The 18264-nt window shown below is 44.6% G+C and overlaps 1 protein-coding gene across 1 annotated transcript in view; it reads right to left on the reverse strand.

The window, feature by feature from the left end:
• Window positions 1–8823: 8823 nt before the first annotated feature.
• Window positions 8824–18264, reverse strand: part of glsb (glutaminase b) — a 58120-nt gene continuing 48679 nt past the window's right edge. The window contains exons 15-18 of the mRNA XM_034221432.1: window positions 12788–12849; window positions 12207–12283; window positions 11319–11381; window positions 8824–9388 (exon numbers count right to left, since the gene is read on the reverse strand). Of these exons, the coding sequence (XP_034077323.1) occupies window positions 9252–9388; window positions 11319–11381; window positions 12207–12283; window positions 12788–12849 (339 nt within the window). The 3' untranslated portion in view covers window positions 8824–9251. The remainder of the gene's footprint in view (window positions 9389–11318; window positions 11382–12206; window positions 12284–12787; window positions 12850–18264) is intronic.

An 18264-nucleotide genomic window follows, 5' to 3' on the forward strand; every position in this document is an offset into this window, starting at 1 on the left:
CCCATCAGCTGTAGAGTTAACTAATTAGAGAGGCGTGGCCCCACAGCTGTGAGAACTCAGCAATCAGGCGTCCATTTTTAGGTAGCTCTTTCCTGGAGCGTCAGACAGACGAAGACATTGGAGTCTACTCTGATTGAGCTAAGTATCGCTGGTGTTTTATTTTCTTTGGTTTTTTAGCCCCTCAGGCTATAATCATGTGTATTTTCTCCGTTCATGTGTCTTCTCGCAATTATCACTGGCCCCGTGTATCTCCTAATCAATATAACCGCCCTGCTCTCGTCTATCCCACATGCTCCACTGAGATCCAACATCTAGTTTCAGGTGGCCTGTGGAACTGCCAGTCAGCTGTTCCTAAGGCTGACTTCATCTCTGGCTACGCTTCCCTGCAGTCTCTAGATTTCCTTGCTCTCACTGAGACCTGGATTACTCCATCCAACACATCCACCCCAGCAGCTCTCTCCACAGCATATTCCTTCTCCCATACACCCGACCCACTGGCAGAGGAGGTGGCACTGGTCTCCTGCTCTCCCAAATGGAACTTTTCCCTCTACAAGCTACCTCACTTCACTCCTTCCACCTTTGAATTCCATGCCGTCACAGTAACCCATCCTATACAATTAACCATTGTTGTTCTCTACCGTCCACCAGGCGCCTTGGGGGAATTCTTGGAGGAATTAGATCATCTCCTCTCACACATCCCTGAAACTGGCCCTCCCGCTGTACTTCTCTGAGACTTCAACCTCCAGACAGGGAAGATAGACAAACTAACATCTCTGTTAACCACCTTTGCTTTCTCACTGTCTCCATCCCCACCAACTCATAAAGCTGGCAATGTCCTTGATCTCATATTCTCAAGGAACTGCTCTACTTCTAACCTCTCTGTAAACCCGCTCCACACATCCGATCACTTCTTCATTTCATTCTCTCTACCCCTTTCCAAACATAAACTAATCTCTTCTTATCCTGCACCTGTCCGCCGTAACCTTCGTTCCCTCTCCCCCTCTACCTTTGCCTCATCGGTGCTCTCAGCCCTCCCTTCCTCTGACTCGTTCCAACTTCTGCTGCAGAAACTCTCCTCTCTACTCTCTCATCCTCTCTGTCCTCTCACATCTCGGCAGGCTCGTCAGTCCCATCCTGCTCCCTGGCTAAATGATGCACTGCGTGCTAACAGAACCATCCTTCGGGCAGCAGAGCGGAAACATTGGAAATCCAAACACCATGACGACCTCCTAACCTATCAGGCTCTCCTCTCCTCTTTCTCTGCTTCGATCTCTCAGGCAAAAAGCACTTTCTTTCAAGATAAGATCCAATCCCAAAAAACTATTTTCAATCTTTTCCACCCTCTTGGACCCCCCAAAGCCCCTTCCCCCTCCTCCCTTCTGTCAAGCGACTTTGTTAACCACTTTGAAAAAAAGGTTGATGATATTCACTCTTCTTTTTCTGACTCACCTTTACTCACCGCTGGGTCACCAGACCCTCCTTCCACCCACACACTAACCTCCTTTTCCCCTCTCTCTCCAAGTGAGGTTCTTACCCTCATTACCTCTGCCCGCCCTACCACCTGTCCTCTGGACCCTATCCCTTCAAACCTCCTTCAGACTATCGCTCCTGATATTCTACCGTTTCTCACCCATTTCATCAATACTTCTCTAACTTCTGGTCACTTTCCAAACAGTCTCAAGGAGGCAAGAGTAAACCCTTTCCTAAAGAAACCCACTCTCAACCCGTCTGTTATAAACTACAGGCCTCCCGTTCCTGTCTAAAACACTTGAACGCGCTATCTTTAAACAACTCTCCTGTTATCTCCATCAGAACAACCTTCTGGATCCGCACCAGTCTGGTTTCAAGGCAGGTCACTCCACAGAAACTGCCCTCCTTGCTGTCAATGAGGAACTGCACACTGCTAAAGCAGCCTCCCTCTCCTCTGTCATCATCCTTTTGGACCTGTCTGCTGCATTCAACACAGTGAATCATCAGATCCTCCTTCGCACTCTCCAAGAACTTGGAGTTTCAGACTCTGCACTTTCCCTCCTCACCTCATACCTCAAAGACCGTACCTACAGGGTAACTTGGAGAGGGTCCGAGTCCGACTCTTGTCAATTAACTACAGGGGTCCCTCAGGGCTCTGTTCTTGGTCCCCTCCTCTTCTCCTTGTACACAAACTCGCTCGGATCAGTCATTAGCCCGCATGGTTTTTCATACCACTGCTACGCTGATGACACCCAATTAATTCTGTCCTTTCCCCGCTCAGAGACAGAGGTCGTCGCACGCATCTCTGCTTGTCTAGCTGACATCTCTCAGTGGATGTCTGCTCATCACCTCAAGCTCAACCTTGACAAGACTGAACTGCTTTTCCTTCCTGGAAAAGATTGTCCCACTCTTGACCTAACAATCAACATCGACACCTCTGTTGTTTCCCCGACTCAGACTGCAAGGAATCTGGGTGTGACCCTAGATAACAAACTGTCCTTCACTGCAAACATCGCTGCTACAACCCGCTGCTGCAGATACACGCTTTACAACATCAGGAGGATGCGTCCCCAGCTGACCCAGAAAACAATGCAGGTTCTGGTCCAGGCTCTCGTCATGTCACGCCTAGACTACTGGCTGGTCTACCTGCATGTGCCATCCGACCTCTGCAGCTCATCCAGAATGCAGCGGCTCGTCTGGTCTTCAACCTTCCTAAATGTTCCCACACCATGCCGTGTTCTGATGTTCTCACTTCACTGGCTTCCGGTAACTGCTAGAATCCACTTTTACATTACATTACATTACATTGCATTTAGCTGACGCTTTTGTCCAAAGCGACTTACAATAAGTACATTCGACCAGGAAGACACAACCTTGAAGAAAACAGAATCATATAAGTATATCAGGTTTCATAGAGCCAAACATTTCAAGTGCTACTCAACTGGCTTTAGGTAATCCAGTCCTTTATTGGTATACAAGTGCTTCGTTAATCGTTCTAACGCTCGAAGTGGAGTCGAAATAGATGAGTTTTCAGTTTGCGCCGGAAGATGTGCAAGCTATCTGCCGTCCTGATGTCAATGGGGAGCTCATTCCACCATCTTGGAGCCAGGATAGCAAACCCACGTGTTTTCGCCGATGGGAACTTGGGTGCCCCTCGCAGCGAGGGCGCAACGAGTCGTTTGGCTGATGCAGAGCGTAGTGCACGCGCTGGGGTGTACGGTTTAACCATGTCCTGGATGTAGGAAGGGCCAGATCCATTCGCAGCACGGTAAGCAAGTACCAGTGTCTTGAAGTGGATTCTAGCAGTTACCGGAAGCCAGTGAAGGGAGCGGAGGAGCGGAGTGGTGTGGGAGAATTTAGGAAGGTTGAAAACCAGACGAGCCGCTGCATTCTGGATGAGCTGCAGAGGTCGGATGGCACATGCAGGTAGACCAGCCAGGAGGGAGTTGCAGTAGTCTAGGCGTGAGATGACGAGAGCCTGGACCAGAACCTGAGTCGCTTTCTGAGTCAGCTGGGGACGTATCTTCCTGATGTTGTAAAGCGTGTATCTGCAGCAACGGGTTGTAGCAGCGATGTTTGCAGTGAAGGACAGGTTGTTATCTAGGGTCACACCCAGATTCCTTGCAGTCTGAGTCGGGGAAACAACTGAGGTGCCGATGTTGATTGTCAGGTCAAGAGTTGGACAATCTTTTCCCGGGAGGAAGAGCAGCTCAGTCTTGTCAAGGTTGAGCTTGAGGTGATAAGCAGACATCCACTGAGAGATGTCAGCTAGACAAGCAGAGATGCGTGCGACGACCTGGGTCTCTGAGCGGGGAAAGGACAGAATTAATTGGGTGTCGTCAGCGTAGCAGTGGTAAGAAAAACCATGCGGGCTAATGACTGATCCGAGCGAGTTTGTGTACAAGGAGAAGAGGAGGGGACCAAGAACAGAGCCCTGAGGGACCCCCGTAGTTAATTGACAAGGGTCGGACTCAGACCCTCTCCAAGTCACCCTGTAGGTACGGTCTTTCAGGTATGAGGTGAGGAGGGAAAGTGCAGAGCCTGAAACTCCAAGTTTTTGGAGAGTGCGAAGGAGGATCTGATAATTCACCGTGTCGAATGCAGCAGACAGGTCCAACAGGATGATGACAGAGGAGAGGGATGCAGTTTTGGCAGTGTGCAGTTCCTCCGTGACAGCAATGAGAGCAGTTTCTGTGGAGTGACCTGCCTTGAAACCAGACTGGTGCGGATCCAGAAGGTTGTTCTGATTGAGATAACAGGAGAGTTGTTTAAAGACAGCGCGTTCAAGTGATTTAGACAGGAACGGGAGGAGAGAGACAGGCCTGTAGTTTATAACATCAGACGGGTTGAGAGTGGGTTTCTTTAGGAGAGGGTTTACTCTTGCCTCCTTGAGACTGTTTGGAAAGTGACCAGAAGTTAGAGAAGTGTTGATGAAATGGGTGAGAAACGGTAGAATATCAGGAGCGATAGTCTGAAGGAGGTTTGAAGGGATAGGGTCCAGAGGACAGGTGGTAGGGCGGGCAGAGGTAATGAGGGTAAGAACCTCACTTGGAGAGAGAGGGGAAAAGGAGGTTAGTGTGTTGGTGGAAGGAAGGTCTGGTGACCCAGCGGTGAGTAAAGGTGAGTCAGAAAAAGAAGAGCGAATATCATTAACCTTTTTTTCAAAGTGGGTAACAAAGTCGCTTGACAGAAGTGAGGAGGGGGGAGGAGCTTTTGGAGGGTCCAAGAGGGTGGAGAAGATGGAAAATAGTTTTTTAGGATTGGAATAGGAAGATTGGATCATATCTTGAAAGAAAGTGCTTTTTGCCTGAGAGATCGAAGCAGAGAAAGAGGAGAGGAGAGCTCGATAGGTTAGGAGGTCGTCACGGTGTTTGGATTTCCACCATTTCCGCTCTGCTGCCCTAAGGACGGTTCTATTAGCACGCAGTGCATCATTTAGCCAGGGAGCCGGAGGGGACTGACGAGCCTGCCGAGATGTCAGAGGACAGAGCGAGTCCAGAGTGGATGAGAGAGTAGAGAGGAGAGTTTCTGCAGCAGAGTTTGGAGGCAGTAGTTGGAACGAATCAGAGGAAGGGAGGGCTGAGAGCACCGACGAGGCAAAGGTAGAGGGAGAGAGGGAGCGAAGGTTACGGCGGACAAGTGTAGGATGGGAAGAGATTAGTTTGTTATGTTTGGAAAGGGATAGAGAGAATGAAATGAAGAAGTGATCGGATGTGTGGAGCGGGTTTACAGAGAGGTTAGAAGTAGCGCAGTTCCTTGAGAATATGAGATCAAGGACATTGCCAGCTTTATGAGTCGGTGGGGACGGAGAGAGTGAGAAAGCAAAGGCGGTTAACAGAGATGTTAGTTCGTCTATCTTCCCCATCTGGAGGTTGAAGTCTCCGAGAAGTACAGCGGGAGGGCCAGTTTCAGGGATGTGTGAGAGGAGATGATCTAATTCCTCCAAGAAGTCCCCCAAGGCGCCTGGTGGACGGTAGAGAACAACAATGGTTAACTGTATAGGATGGGTTACTGTGACGGCATGGAACTCAAAGGTGGAAGGAGTAAAGTTAGGTAGCTTGAAGAGGGAAAAGCTCCATTTGGGAGAGAGCAGGAGACCAGTGCCACCTCCTCTGCCAGTGGGTCTGGGTGTATGGGAGAAGGAATATGCAGTGGAGAGAGCTGCTGGGGTGGATGTGTTGGATGGAGTAATCCAGGTCTCAGTGAGAGCAAGGAAATCCAGAGACTGCAGGGAAGCGTAGCCAGAGATGAAGTCAGCCTTAGGAACAGCTGACTGGCAGTTCCACAGGCCACCTGAAACTAGATGTTGGATCTCAGTGGAGCACGTGGGATAGACGAGAGCAGGCCGGTTATATTGATTACGAGATACACGGGGCCAGTGATAATTGCGAGAAGACACATGAACAGGAATGGAGAAAATACACATGATTATAGCATGAGGGGCTAAACAACAAAAGTAAAAATTAAAAACGCCAACGATACTTAGCTCAATCAAAGTAGGATTTGCCTCCTCTTTGCCTCCCTCGTGACTCCTGTAGGACTCTAATGTCTTTGTCAGTCTTACTCCTGTAGGACTCTAATGTCTTTGTCAGTCTTAGCCTGTCTGCCGCTGAAGCTGACGCTCCAGGAAAGAGCTACCCGAAATGGACGCCTGATTGCTCAGTTCTCACAGCTGAAGTTAATTAGTTAACTATCTACAGCTGATGGGCGACAATAGACTGGCCCTGCCTATGTTAATAATGCAGGCTTGAGTGCTGAGAGCTGTAAAGCAGGTTTCGCCTGAGCAGATCTGAGATTTAAAATCTCTCAAAAGCGATTTAGCCGTTTTAGCTACAGTAACAATTATACAGAGTCGAATAAATGAAACCGAGAAGTCTAATTAAACAAGAATATAACTTACAGTGGTTGCTGCGTCAATAGGTAATGTTGTCACCGGGTCCAGATGCACACTGAGTTCATCAGTTTCTAAATGCGGTATTTAAATGCTTTTTGAGCTAAAGGATGACTGAGTCACGCAGTTCTACTTCACGCAATCAATAGACTGGCCCTGCCTATGTAGACTGGCCACTTCAAGACAATGCCACTTCAAGACAATGGTACTTGCGTACCATGCTGCGAATGAATCTGGCCCTTCCTACATCCAGGACATGGTTAAACCGTACACCCCAGCACGTGCACTACGCTCTGCATCAGCCAAACGACTCGCTGCACCCGCACTGCGAGGGGGACCCAAGTTCCCATCAGCAAAAACACGTGGGTTTGCTATCCTGGCTCCAAAATGGTGGAATGAGCTCCCCATTGAAATCAGGACAGCAGAAAGCCTGCACATAATCCGGCGCAGACTGAAAACTCATCTCTTTCAACTCCACTTCGAGCGATAGAACTATTAACAAAGAACTGCTAACAGAGCACTTGTATACTAATAAAGGACTGGCTTATCTAAAGCCAGTTGAGTAGCACTTGAAATGTTTGGCTCTATGAAACCTGATGTACTTATATGATTCTGTTTTCTTCAAGGTTGTGTCTTCCTGGTCGAATGTACTTATTGTAACGGCCCATCCACACAGCGGCGTGCGTTGAAGCTTGCCGGCGGGTCTGAAATTCGACCAACAACCAATCACATGAATCTCCCGCCCCTGACACACAAGCAGCGGTTTGATTGGCTAGAGCTTGTACTGGCATATGATTCGATTGGCTGACGCTTCTACCGAGGCTTCAAAAGTTGAACATTGCTCAACTTTTGCACCGAGCCATGCCAGCAAAGCTCCGCGTCGCTTCCCGCAATGCAGTTCGGCGAAAAGTGACGTCACCCCATTCAAAGTGAATGGTGAAGCTTTCAACGCACGCCGCTGTGTGGACGGGCCGTAAGTCACTTTGGATAAAAGCGTCAGCTAAATGTAATGTAAGCTATGACAACAAATAAAATATAAACCCAACCTGGCTTTATCACAGATGCAGCAAAAATGAAACAATCTTACATCTTTACATTTATTTTTTGCTTAAAAAGTCTCTGTGAATAGATACATAGTGCTTCTATTGCAAGTGATGCCGCTGAAAAAATACATTTGGAGTACAATCTGTCACTGACCTCAGAGGAGGTGAAGCTTCATAAAAACAATCTGAGAAGAGATGCAGCTGAGACCAAACGGGCAATAACGCCTGTGGGCCTCCATACAATCAGACATGTCAACATTTATATCATCATTTCTACACAGCTCACAAAACTAGTACAATCGCAGTATTATCCAAATATGTCCAGGTAGAGTATATCCATAACTAAACCAATAAACTTTAAAACAATCTATATCCAAATGCTGTTAGTATTGAATACAGATATCTAGATACTGTATTGTTTGTTTGAACAGTAATGATAAACCGCTCACACATACATACATAATACCAGAGGTGGGACCAAGTCATTGTTTTGCAAGTCAGAGTCAAGTCTCAAGTCTTTGCGCTCAAGTCCGAGTTAAGTCAGGATGGGCAAATTCAAGTCAAGTCCAAGTCCTAAACTTTGACAAAACGAGTCTTAAACAAGTCATGATGTGCTTTTCACCAAATGTAATGACATCGATCAACAGAATAATACTTAATGATCAAATTGCTCTTTATTAGTCACATTAATAATTTAATAATCCATTTTCTCTCTGCTGGTAAAGTAACGTGTGTTTTTCTAATTTAAGAGGGATCAGTAAGGTAAGGCTACCGTGACGGTTTGATTCAGAAGGAGTTTAAGTTTAAGATCCCTGATGTTGAGGTAACCAGAATGTTTATTTCCACTGTGTACAACATGTTATAAGGGACCCACAATCTATCTTTATGCAAGGGATAATGTGCAGCCAGGCGGTCTCTATGGGGAAAAGAACACCTGCATCTAGATCCCTCTGCAGGTGGTACTTTAAGTATATTTTGATGCCAATACTTTTGTACTTTTACTTGAGTAACATTTTGAATGCAGGACTTTTTATTGTAACCGAGTATTCCTACACTCTGGTACTGTTACTCAAGATCTGAACTTCTCCCACCTGACAATAAATGGTTTGAGTGGTTACCAAAATAAAGGTAACCAAAAAAGGTTATTTTCATTTTACAAATCCTGCGCTCAGCTTTGCTTTCTCCAATATCATTGAAAAGCAGCCAGATGCTGCTTCTTTTTTCGGTTTTCGCTCATTTCCTGACTTTTTCCGACGCGCTTGCATTTAAATCCGGCTCCCCGTCGCTCTGTGCAGCTGGCCTGTACCACTACACCTGCTGTGCCCCCCACCCTTCTTTCACATAATGGTATGATCCTAGTGTGTCCTCGCATATGATTGGCCGCATGGTGGCCGCATGCTAAATAAAGTCCCGCCCTGCAAGGATTCTCAGCAAGAGTAGGAGCGGCTGAAGATTCTGCTTTCCCCAACGGGAGTCTTCTCTTCTAGCGGCATCTCGCGATCGGCGTGTTGGAGACCTCTGAATTAAAGTATCAAGTCACCTCAAGTCAGAAGGCTCAAGTCCAAGTCAAGTCCCGAGTCATTGGTGTTCAAGTCGAGTCGCAAGTGTTTTGTGATTTTGTCAAGTCGAGTCTCAAGTCATCAAATTGGTGACTCGAGTCTGACTCGAGTCCAAGTCATGTGACTCGAGTCCACACCTCTGCATAATACACACTGCATTTTTAAGGGATGGATATGAAGCAGATGTGTACAGAAAGCAAACACACACCAGACGGGACAACAGCAAGAACCAACTCATCACACGTTTAAAAAATATGGTCACAAATGTACAAGCTGTGGAGGTGCAGACTACAGCAGGCTGTCCAGGCTCTGCTTCTCGTCGGCCCCAGCAGGCGGGCTGTATTTGTCGCAGTAGCTCTGCAGGATGGCGACCACATCGTGGTGGCCGAAGAGCACGGCTCCCTCCAGCGGCGTGTTCCCCCACCGGAACACACACCACACACACACACACACACACACACACACACACACACACACACACACACACACACACACACACACACACACACACACACACACACACACACACACACACACACACACACACACACACACACACACACACACACACACACACACACACCACACACACACACACACACACACACACACACACACACACACACACACACACACACACACACACACACACACACACACACACACGGCAGTGGTGTAATCTAGTGAAGTACATTTACTCAAGTATTGTACTTCAGAAAATGTTGGGCTACTATTACCGACATACTATAATATGTGTTTTTTCTGATAATTTCGTCATACCATAGAGTGGTGCAGTGACGAGTCTTAAAACCCGAAAGTGAGTTAGCATTTTACCACTACCGGTTCCCTTGTCTCAGAGCCAATGGGATTTCTCCATAGGATTTTGGAAAATAGCTGGAAATAAGGTCTGTGGTTGACAGAAATGTAAGAGACGGATCAGGTTTTGTTCTATGACATTAAATACATCAGCAGTGACCCCACTGGTGATTCTTGAAGAGTTTACGTGTCTGAAAAACGATGGTTGTTAACAAGTGGCTGAATAGGACTACAGAAGTTGTCGAGGACGTTGTAGGTCATTACGCCAAACACGCTAAGTTTGTTTGCCCCTGTTCTGCTTGAAAGCAAGTACCTGCCTCCTACAAACTCTTAAAACAAATGCTTCAATTTGTACAATTTTGAATCTGTATTTTTGAATATCGATCTTAAGTTGGCGTGACGTTGAAGTTGTGCGACCCTGCTGTAGTTAGTTTATAGCATAGCATTTTGCTTCTGGCGATTAGATTTATGATTTGGAAATTATAAAAGTAGGGTAGACATGTGGAGATTATCCGGCTGAACAAAACGTGCCAGAGCTATTTTCCAAAATCCTATGGAGAAATCCCATAGCTTTTTTATCATGCGCAGCTTACTTCCGGGTAAATACGTCTCTATACTATGTCATTTTTTTTTTTTTTTATAAATACTATACTATGTCTTTTCTTCTGAAATGTCGACATACTATTTTGCATACACTGCCTCCAAAAACAAGTTGCACACTATAATATTTGGTTGGACCGCCTTTAGCTTTGAGTACGGCACTCAGTCGCCGTGGCATCATTTCGATAAGCTTATATGTCACAAATTGTATTTCTGTCCAGAGTTGCATTAATTTCCCACCATGATCTTTATAGACGATGGGAGAGTCGCACCGCTGCACTAAGTTTTCTCCAGAACATCCCAAAGACTCTCAATGGGGCTGAGGTCTGGACTCTGGAGGCCGATTCATGTGTAAAGGGTGTTTCCTGCTTCCTGAACCACTCAACACAATGTGAGCCCCATGAATCCTGGCATTGTCATCTTGGAATATGTCCGTGCCATTGGGGAAGAAACACTCCATTGATGGAAAGACCTGGTCGTTCAGTATATTCAGGTGGTCAGCTGACCTCATTCTTTGGGAACGTAGCTGAACCTAGACCTGACTAACTGCAGCACCCCTAGGCACAAGGCATGATGGGTACATTACTTTGCCGCCTCTCTTCTGACCCTGGTGTGCCCATCACTCTGGAACAGGGTCAATATGGATTCATTGATTTGGTTTTAATAATGTGTTGGACAGTTCTTAATCAGATTTGAGTAGTTTCAGCAATATCCTTAGTTACTTTCTTTGCTTGATGCAGGCCAATAATTGTACCCTTCTGAAACTGATGAACATCCTTTCCCCCGATCACAGGACATGTCTTCTGACATGTTGTTTAAGAAATGAGAAGTGACTCATCACATCAGCTGGGGTTACACAACATGTTCCAGCTGAAACATATTCATCACTGCAGTGATTATCCAACGGAAGGTTCTTAGAGATTGGGGTCAGCACTCACCTGTCTCTGGAGACGGGGTTCACCTTGCAGGCCTCCAGGAGGAAGCGCACCACCTCTGTGTGTCCTGAAGCACAGCAGAAGACAGAATATGAAATACTACATATTATATAACCTCTCTGAAAGTAATGATGAGGACAGCCAAGTGTTACAGTATACGTGATGACTGAACATTACTTTTCTGTCGTGTTGAAACAGCTAAGGTCCTTTCACCAAAACTGACACCACAAGACACTGCATTGTCCAAGAATAAAATATAAATGTATGCAGTAGCAATTACATTTCTCATATTTGGATACAATGCCATGGCCTGATGATTTCTAATAATCAGTTCCCCGAATCTGATTTGAACAGTTTCCTCTCCTATGTTTTCACATAATAATAAGTACCAAAAAAAAGGTGTTGGGTTTTGTCAGGATTGTTTATTTTTGTACTATTGTTGTAATACTAATATTGACCACAAGAGGCTGAACTGCACCACTGCCCCGCATTATACAAAGAACCTTAAAGACATGTCAGTCATTTTACCACATGTTGCCAAAACACCATACCTATTTTGTGCATGGAGACATTAAAACTAACCTGTATCCGATAGTGGTGCGGTCATTGTGGCTTAATCTAGTCTCACACTTACAAAATATGCTGAATAATGACACCTGCTAAATCTTTTTCCACATTTCAAAATGATCCTAGAAAAAAAACACTCTTTCTTTTACCTTGCAAGGTCTTAGACCTGTCCTGAAGTTATATACGAAGGGGGGAAAACTATTTAGATTTGTTCTCACTTGCCCACAGACCAAAACTAAAGAAAATATGTTGACATACTGTTGTCAGTGTCAGATGTTAATGCATGCTGTACATTGGTGTTTGTGAAAAAGTTGACTCTCCGTACCTTCAGCTGCTGCCACATGCAGGGCCGTCCTCGAGTCGTAGTCTCTCTGCTCCATGTCTACAGATGACAGCGCAAACCTACACACAAAAGTTCTATTATTTACCCTGTAAGGACATTTAAAGAGGCCATATTATACTTTTGGAGTCTTCTCTTTCCTATAGTGTGTTATAGGTTTTTGTACATGTAAATGGTCTGCAAAGGCTAAGATCCCTGTGTTCCCTCCAGAGGGAGTTTCAGAGCAGACTGGGCTCTAGTTTCAGACAGAGGGTGAAAAGAGGTGCTGCAGCACAGGCAGTATGAGAAAAATAAAGAGCTTTTTGAACATTAGAGCATGGAGACATGTCACAGGAGAGACACTACATACTGATATACACCTGAACATCAGCAGAATATGGCCCCTTTAAGTCAAATATCTGAGTAATTCTTCCAGGTAGTAGAGGCAAGATGTCCTCTCTGGGAGGATTATCTCCATCTTTCTTTCTTTGTGAGCATTAGGAAAACATCTATAGAAATAGTTTGGAATGGACTCCACTGGGCTATTAAGGGGAAGTGAGTAAATGTAAAGAGTGGGAGCTGTTCACCTCCTCATAGCAGAGACGTCCCCGGTGTAGGCAGCAAACAGCAGGTTGATGACAGACTTCACCTGCAGAGACACAGAGAGGACGATTACAGGGACGTCAGACAGTCACTGATGGAAACACTACACACTATACTTCTGTTTTCATGTGACTAATGTTAAACATCTAATTTCTTAGCAGCATTGAGGGGAATTCAGTTTCAGTGTGATTTATTCTCGTACTAAACTTTAAGGAGGCTATTTTTATTATTATCAACAAATCCCATGAAAAAATATATATTTCAGAAATGTCAGAGTCTCTGACCATACCCTTTTTTAGAACTACATTCGGTACTCTCATGAGTATTTTCATTAGCCAGTTGGAGAATGTGATTTAGTTATGTCATCTAATGCAACATTTGGCTCGCAAGCAGAATCAATGAGATTGTTGGTGTTTTTAAAAAGGGATTTGTTGATGCTGATCAAAATTGAAGCTTTTATGAAAGAGAATTCCCCTCAGCTGACTACCATTGCAAACAAAGCTACAACTACTTCATTATTAGAAAACACACACACACACACAGCTATGCACAACATCCCTGCATCATGAAGACTTACCATATAACAGGAAACATTTCCTACAAGCAACACTTGAGTTGAAAACATGAGGAAACATACATGCGAGTATTGATACATTATTAGAGTGTAATATCATGGTTTAATACATTACATTGCATTTAGCTGACGCTTTTATCCAAAGCGACTTACAATAAGTGCGTTCGACCAACAAAATACAATGAAAGGAAATGAGAATAAACTTAATAATTTGTATTATAAAGAGTTTTTATGATCAGATGTGAACCCCACGGTGACACACTTTGAAATGAAGTAGTGTTTTCTGCACCGATGGTACAAACAGGTACACACTTCACAAGAAGCACCACAACACTTTATAACAGTGTCATCTTAAGGTCATTTCTTTTAATCAATTTTTTAAATACTCACGTGTAATGCGTTACATGTGATCATAATAATACATTTTATTTCTTTAGCGCTTTTCTTGAACCCAAAGACGCTTTACATTTGGGAGGTAGGGTAGACAAACAAAACAAAGCCAAAAAGAAACAAAGAAACAAAACAAAACAGAAAAGCAGTCAGGAGGAAGTTGGTTGAGGGGGGGGGGGGGGCTTATGATGAAGGCGTGAATGAGTCGCTCAGCTGCAGGGCGGGTGAGGGAGGGACGGAGTTTGGCAATATTGCGGAGGTGGAAAAATGAGGTTTTTACAATTTGACGGATGTGGGGCTCGAGGGAGAGGGTGGGGTCAAATATAACGCCAAGGTTTCATGCCTGGGTGGAGGGAGAAACAGGGGTGCCATCAATGGTGACTGTCAGGTTGGGGGTTTTGCTGAGGGTGGATTTGGAGCCGATGAGGAGTACAGTTTTATTGCTGTTGAGTTTGAGGAAGTTGTGTTGCATCCAGGATTTTATTGCAGTCACACAGGATTCGATGTGGGTGAGGGGGGGGTTGTGGGGGGATTTGGTGCTGAGGTAAATCTGTGTGTCGTCAGCGTAACAGTGAAAGTCCAGGTTGTATTGGCGGAGAATCTGACCAAGGGGGAGAATGTAGATGATGAAGAGGAGGGGGCCGAGTACTGAACCTTGGGGAACACCTTGGGTGACTGAAGCTGTGGCAGAGGAGTGGTTGTTGAGGGAGATGAAGTGGGATCTGTCGGAGAGGTAGGACTGGAGCCACCTGAGTGCAGTACCTTCGATACCGATGTCCTGGAGTCGGGTAAGCAGGATGGAGTGGCTCACGGTATCGAAGGCTGTACTCAGGTCGAGGAGGATGAGGATGTTGAGGGAACCGGTGTCAGCAGAGGTGAGGAGGTCATTGAGGACTTTGATGAGGGCCGTTTCTGTGCTGTGGTGGGGACGAAAACCAGACTGAAGGGGTTCAAAAAGCTGGTTGGTTTGGAGATGGCGGTGGAGTTGTTTGGAGATAATGCGTTCAACTGTTTTTGAGAGAAAGGGGAGGTTGGAGATGGGACGGTAATTACTGAGGGAGGAGGGATCCAGACCGGGTTTCTTGAGGATGGGAGTGACAGCAGCAGTTTGAAGGCAGAGGGAACGGTTCCTTGGGACAGGGAGGAGTTGAAAAGGTTGACAAGGTAGGGGCAGAGGACGGGAAGACAGGACATCAGTAGAGGGGTGGGTAGAGGGTCAAGGGAGCAGGTTGTGGGTTTGGAGGAGCTGATCAGTTTGAGTATTTCAGGGGGGGTAACCAGAGTGAACTGGGAGAGGCGGCCGTGGGGAGGAGGGCTCGGAGGTCCAGGGGGATGGGGGGAGAAATTGTGGCGGTGGATGTTGGGGGAGATGTATGTGTGTCAGATGCAGCGGATAGGGAGAGATTAATGGCAGTGATTTTGTCAGAGAAAAACTGGAGGAATGAACTGCATAAAGTGGAAGTGGAGGAAGGGAGGGTGTCAGCACAGGGTTTGAGGAGCTTGTTGACGGTGGAGAAGAGGGTCCTGGGGTTATGAGAGGGGTCGGTAAAGATGGTGGAGAGGTAAGCAGTTTTTGTGGCAGTGAGGGCGTCTCTGTAGGTAGTGAGATGGAGTTTGTAGGATTCATGGTGAACTGTGAGGGATGATTTATTGGTTAGGCGTTCAAGCTGGCGGCCGGTTTGCTTCAGCTTACGGAGTGCAGGGGTGAACCAGGGTGAGGAGGTTTTAAAAGTGAAATGTTTCCTTTTGAGGGGGGCCAGGCTGTTGAGGGAGGCGAGTAGGGTTAAGTTATCTTATGTGCTTATTGCGTTTGTCTTAAAACTGAAATGTATTATGGAAGAAATTCATAAATGAATTTTTACTTTGAAGCAACAAGGACCACTTGATGTACCTTGTAATTATATTATAATTAAATTAAAAAACTGATGATTCCAATGCATTATAACCGTGAGTGTATTGCATTATGATGATTATAAAGTATTATGATACTTGAATCATATGAGTCATTATACAATGTTTTATGGTTGTTATAAAGCATAATGAACATTCATGAGTGCCAGTAACCGTAATGATACAGGGCTCTTAACAAATTATAATGCATTATAGGTATCTTTATGATGCATTATAGACATGTCATAAAAAGTGCCTGTTTTTTATTCGGTTGCAGCTTTACATCATGTTTAAACTCTTCATATTTACCAACTGTTTACAGCTATAACAACATACTATATATTAAAAGTATCTAAACTGACATATTTCATTGTTTGGTCATCTAGGTGCTCTGTGAACTCTATCAGGAGTTTTGGCTCACTTAGTCAGAATTCTTGCACTTCATGCGTCTTTATGTATTAGGTGGTCTTTTATTTATTTATTTTTTTAAACTGTCCGTAGAATCAATATGTGCACGGTACAGCCACGTTGCATATAATCATTCCTGAGACATGTTTTTTTTTTTTTCCACAACTAGTGACTGAGCAGAGTCAAAACTATTGATCCCCTTAAAACATTTAAAAGTATTGCAATTACTTAAGGTTTTACATGTCATACCTCCCATACATAGTTTATGACAAGCATCTGTAAAAACAAAATGTACCAAGCAAAAGTGACAGTTAGCAGAAACTTAGAAACATGTTGTGTCTGCAGAATGGAACAGAGACGAGTGGATGGTCATGTAAAACCAGCTGGTACGGTGCTTACATGTTCTATAGACTAGCTTAATGTAAGGCAGGAAAAAAGCCTGTTTCTAAGTCACACAGCTGCCTTTGATTTGGTCGTTTTTTCTGGTAACACTGATCACAAAATAAACCCCTGCTGATGCTATGATTCAGTTTGTTTGTAACTAAAAGTGTCCAACTACAGACAGCGACAATGTTTGCTGATGTTCAAGATCAGTTACGGCGCACAGCAATGATATTTAATAATGTTTTATTATTAGATTGTATACATGGGACACAAAGTCTTGAAAAGCCCATGTTCCCGGTCATGTCTGCTGGTTGATCTCACTGAAAGAAACAGTGAAGGGAGTTCATGGGTGTTTCTCAATGTCGAGGAAGGATGCTCCAGAGCCACTATTTCAAGCATACTACGTCATTGAGTGCCGCTGAAGGACTGTTCCAATGTCCAGCATACTTGGAATTCTACCGAGGCCGGCGTACTTCGTAGTGAGAAAGTTCGAGGCTTCACATGTGTCGACTCTGTGGTCTTAAAATCCCCACAATGCTTTGCACACTGACCAATTTCCAAATCGATGGCGGAAATCGCGCTCCATTTAAGGCGGGGCCTCGCATATGACGCACACCTGTTAGCCTGTTCCACAATTCTTCGTTTTCCGAGGCTAGGAAGGATTCTTGCCTCGCTTCTGAAGCAAGTGACTCGGAAGACATGTGCTACCAAGCAAGCGTCCTCGACATTGAGAAACACCCCATGTCTCCTCCTCAGCAGACAGGACAGTTCATGGAGTTTATGGAGGCTTTACACAAACAATTACAACCATGTGGACTGTGAAAAGAAATCAAAACATAGAACATTTTTGACAAAATGAGCTTGGAACTGTGCGGCCTCTTCTACTTTTCAGGAGATTACTAAAAACCCATGGAACAACTTTCACATTTTCTAAATTCCTATTTCTTAGAATATTTTTCAGGAATTTGTCTTTGGCATAGGATCCACTTTGGAATTGTTAATCCTCTAATATTTATATTTAAATATTTATAAATATGCAGTTTTACAAATATTTAAATATAAATATTAGAGGATTAACAATTCCAAAGTCACCAAATTGCAATGGTAGTTTATAAATTATGCAATTTCCATGTCACAAGTAAAAATGTATGTCTCTGACACAAGTCAACATAAATAAAGACATGTGGAAGGTAATCAAATGAACTTAAACCGCAATGATTACAGGGTATTGACAACACATTCATCAAATCATACAAAATATGCATGCAAGAGGGAGAGTGAAAAGTTAGAGAAAAAAAAAAACATTAAATACATGTCGTGAACCATAAGAATCTGAGGATTTCAATGGAAATACTGGAAACCGCATTCAAAAGCCTTCTGTCATGAGTTTGATTGTACAGAGGAATAATCACAGTTTGAGGAGTGAGACATTCAAAATGTCAAGTAATAAGATTGGTTGCAAAGCAGCATCAGGCTGCTCTACGCTTCTGATATAGAGGGAAGATAATCAGCTGTGATTGGATCAAATATGGTTCAATTAGTCAGTGTGTTTTAGATGTTGTGCTAATGACTTTGTACTGCAGCAGCAAAACCAGGGAACCTACACGACTGATGGTCTTAAAATCACAGAAAGAAGGTCAGGACATAAAGAAAACAAAGGTTAAAACTTCTCCCGAGGCGAGTGACAGTGAAAAAAGAGCTACTCTTGGACCCGTTCTCAAATATTCACCTCTATGACCTATTCATGATAAAATAACTGATCCACAATGAAGCAGGCTATATATAATGATGAACATGAAGAAGACTGCCTTTGGA

The sequence above is a fragment of the Gymnodraco acuticeps genome, unplaced genomic scaffold, assembly GCF_902827175.1.
Source record: "Gymnodraco acuticeps unplaced genomic scaffold, fGymAcu1.1, whole genome shotgun sequence".
Lineage (NCBI taxonomy): Eukaryota > Metazoa > Chordata > Actinopteri > Perciformes > Bathydraconidae > Gymnodraco > Gymnodraco acuticeps.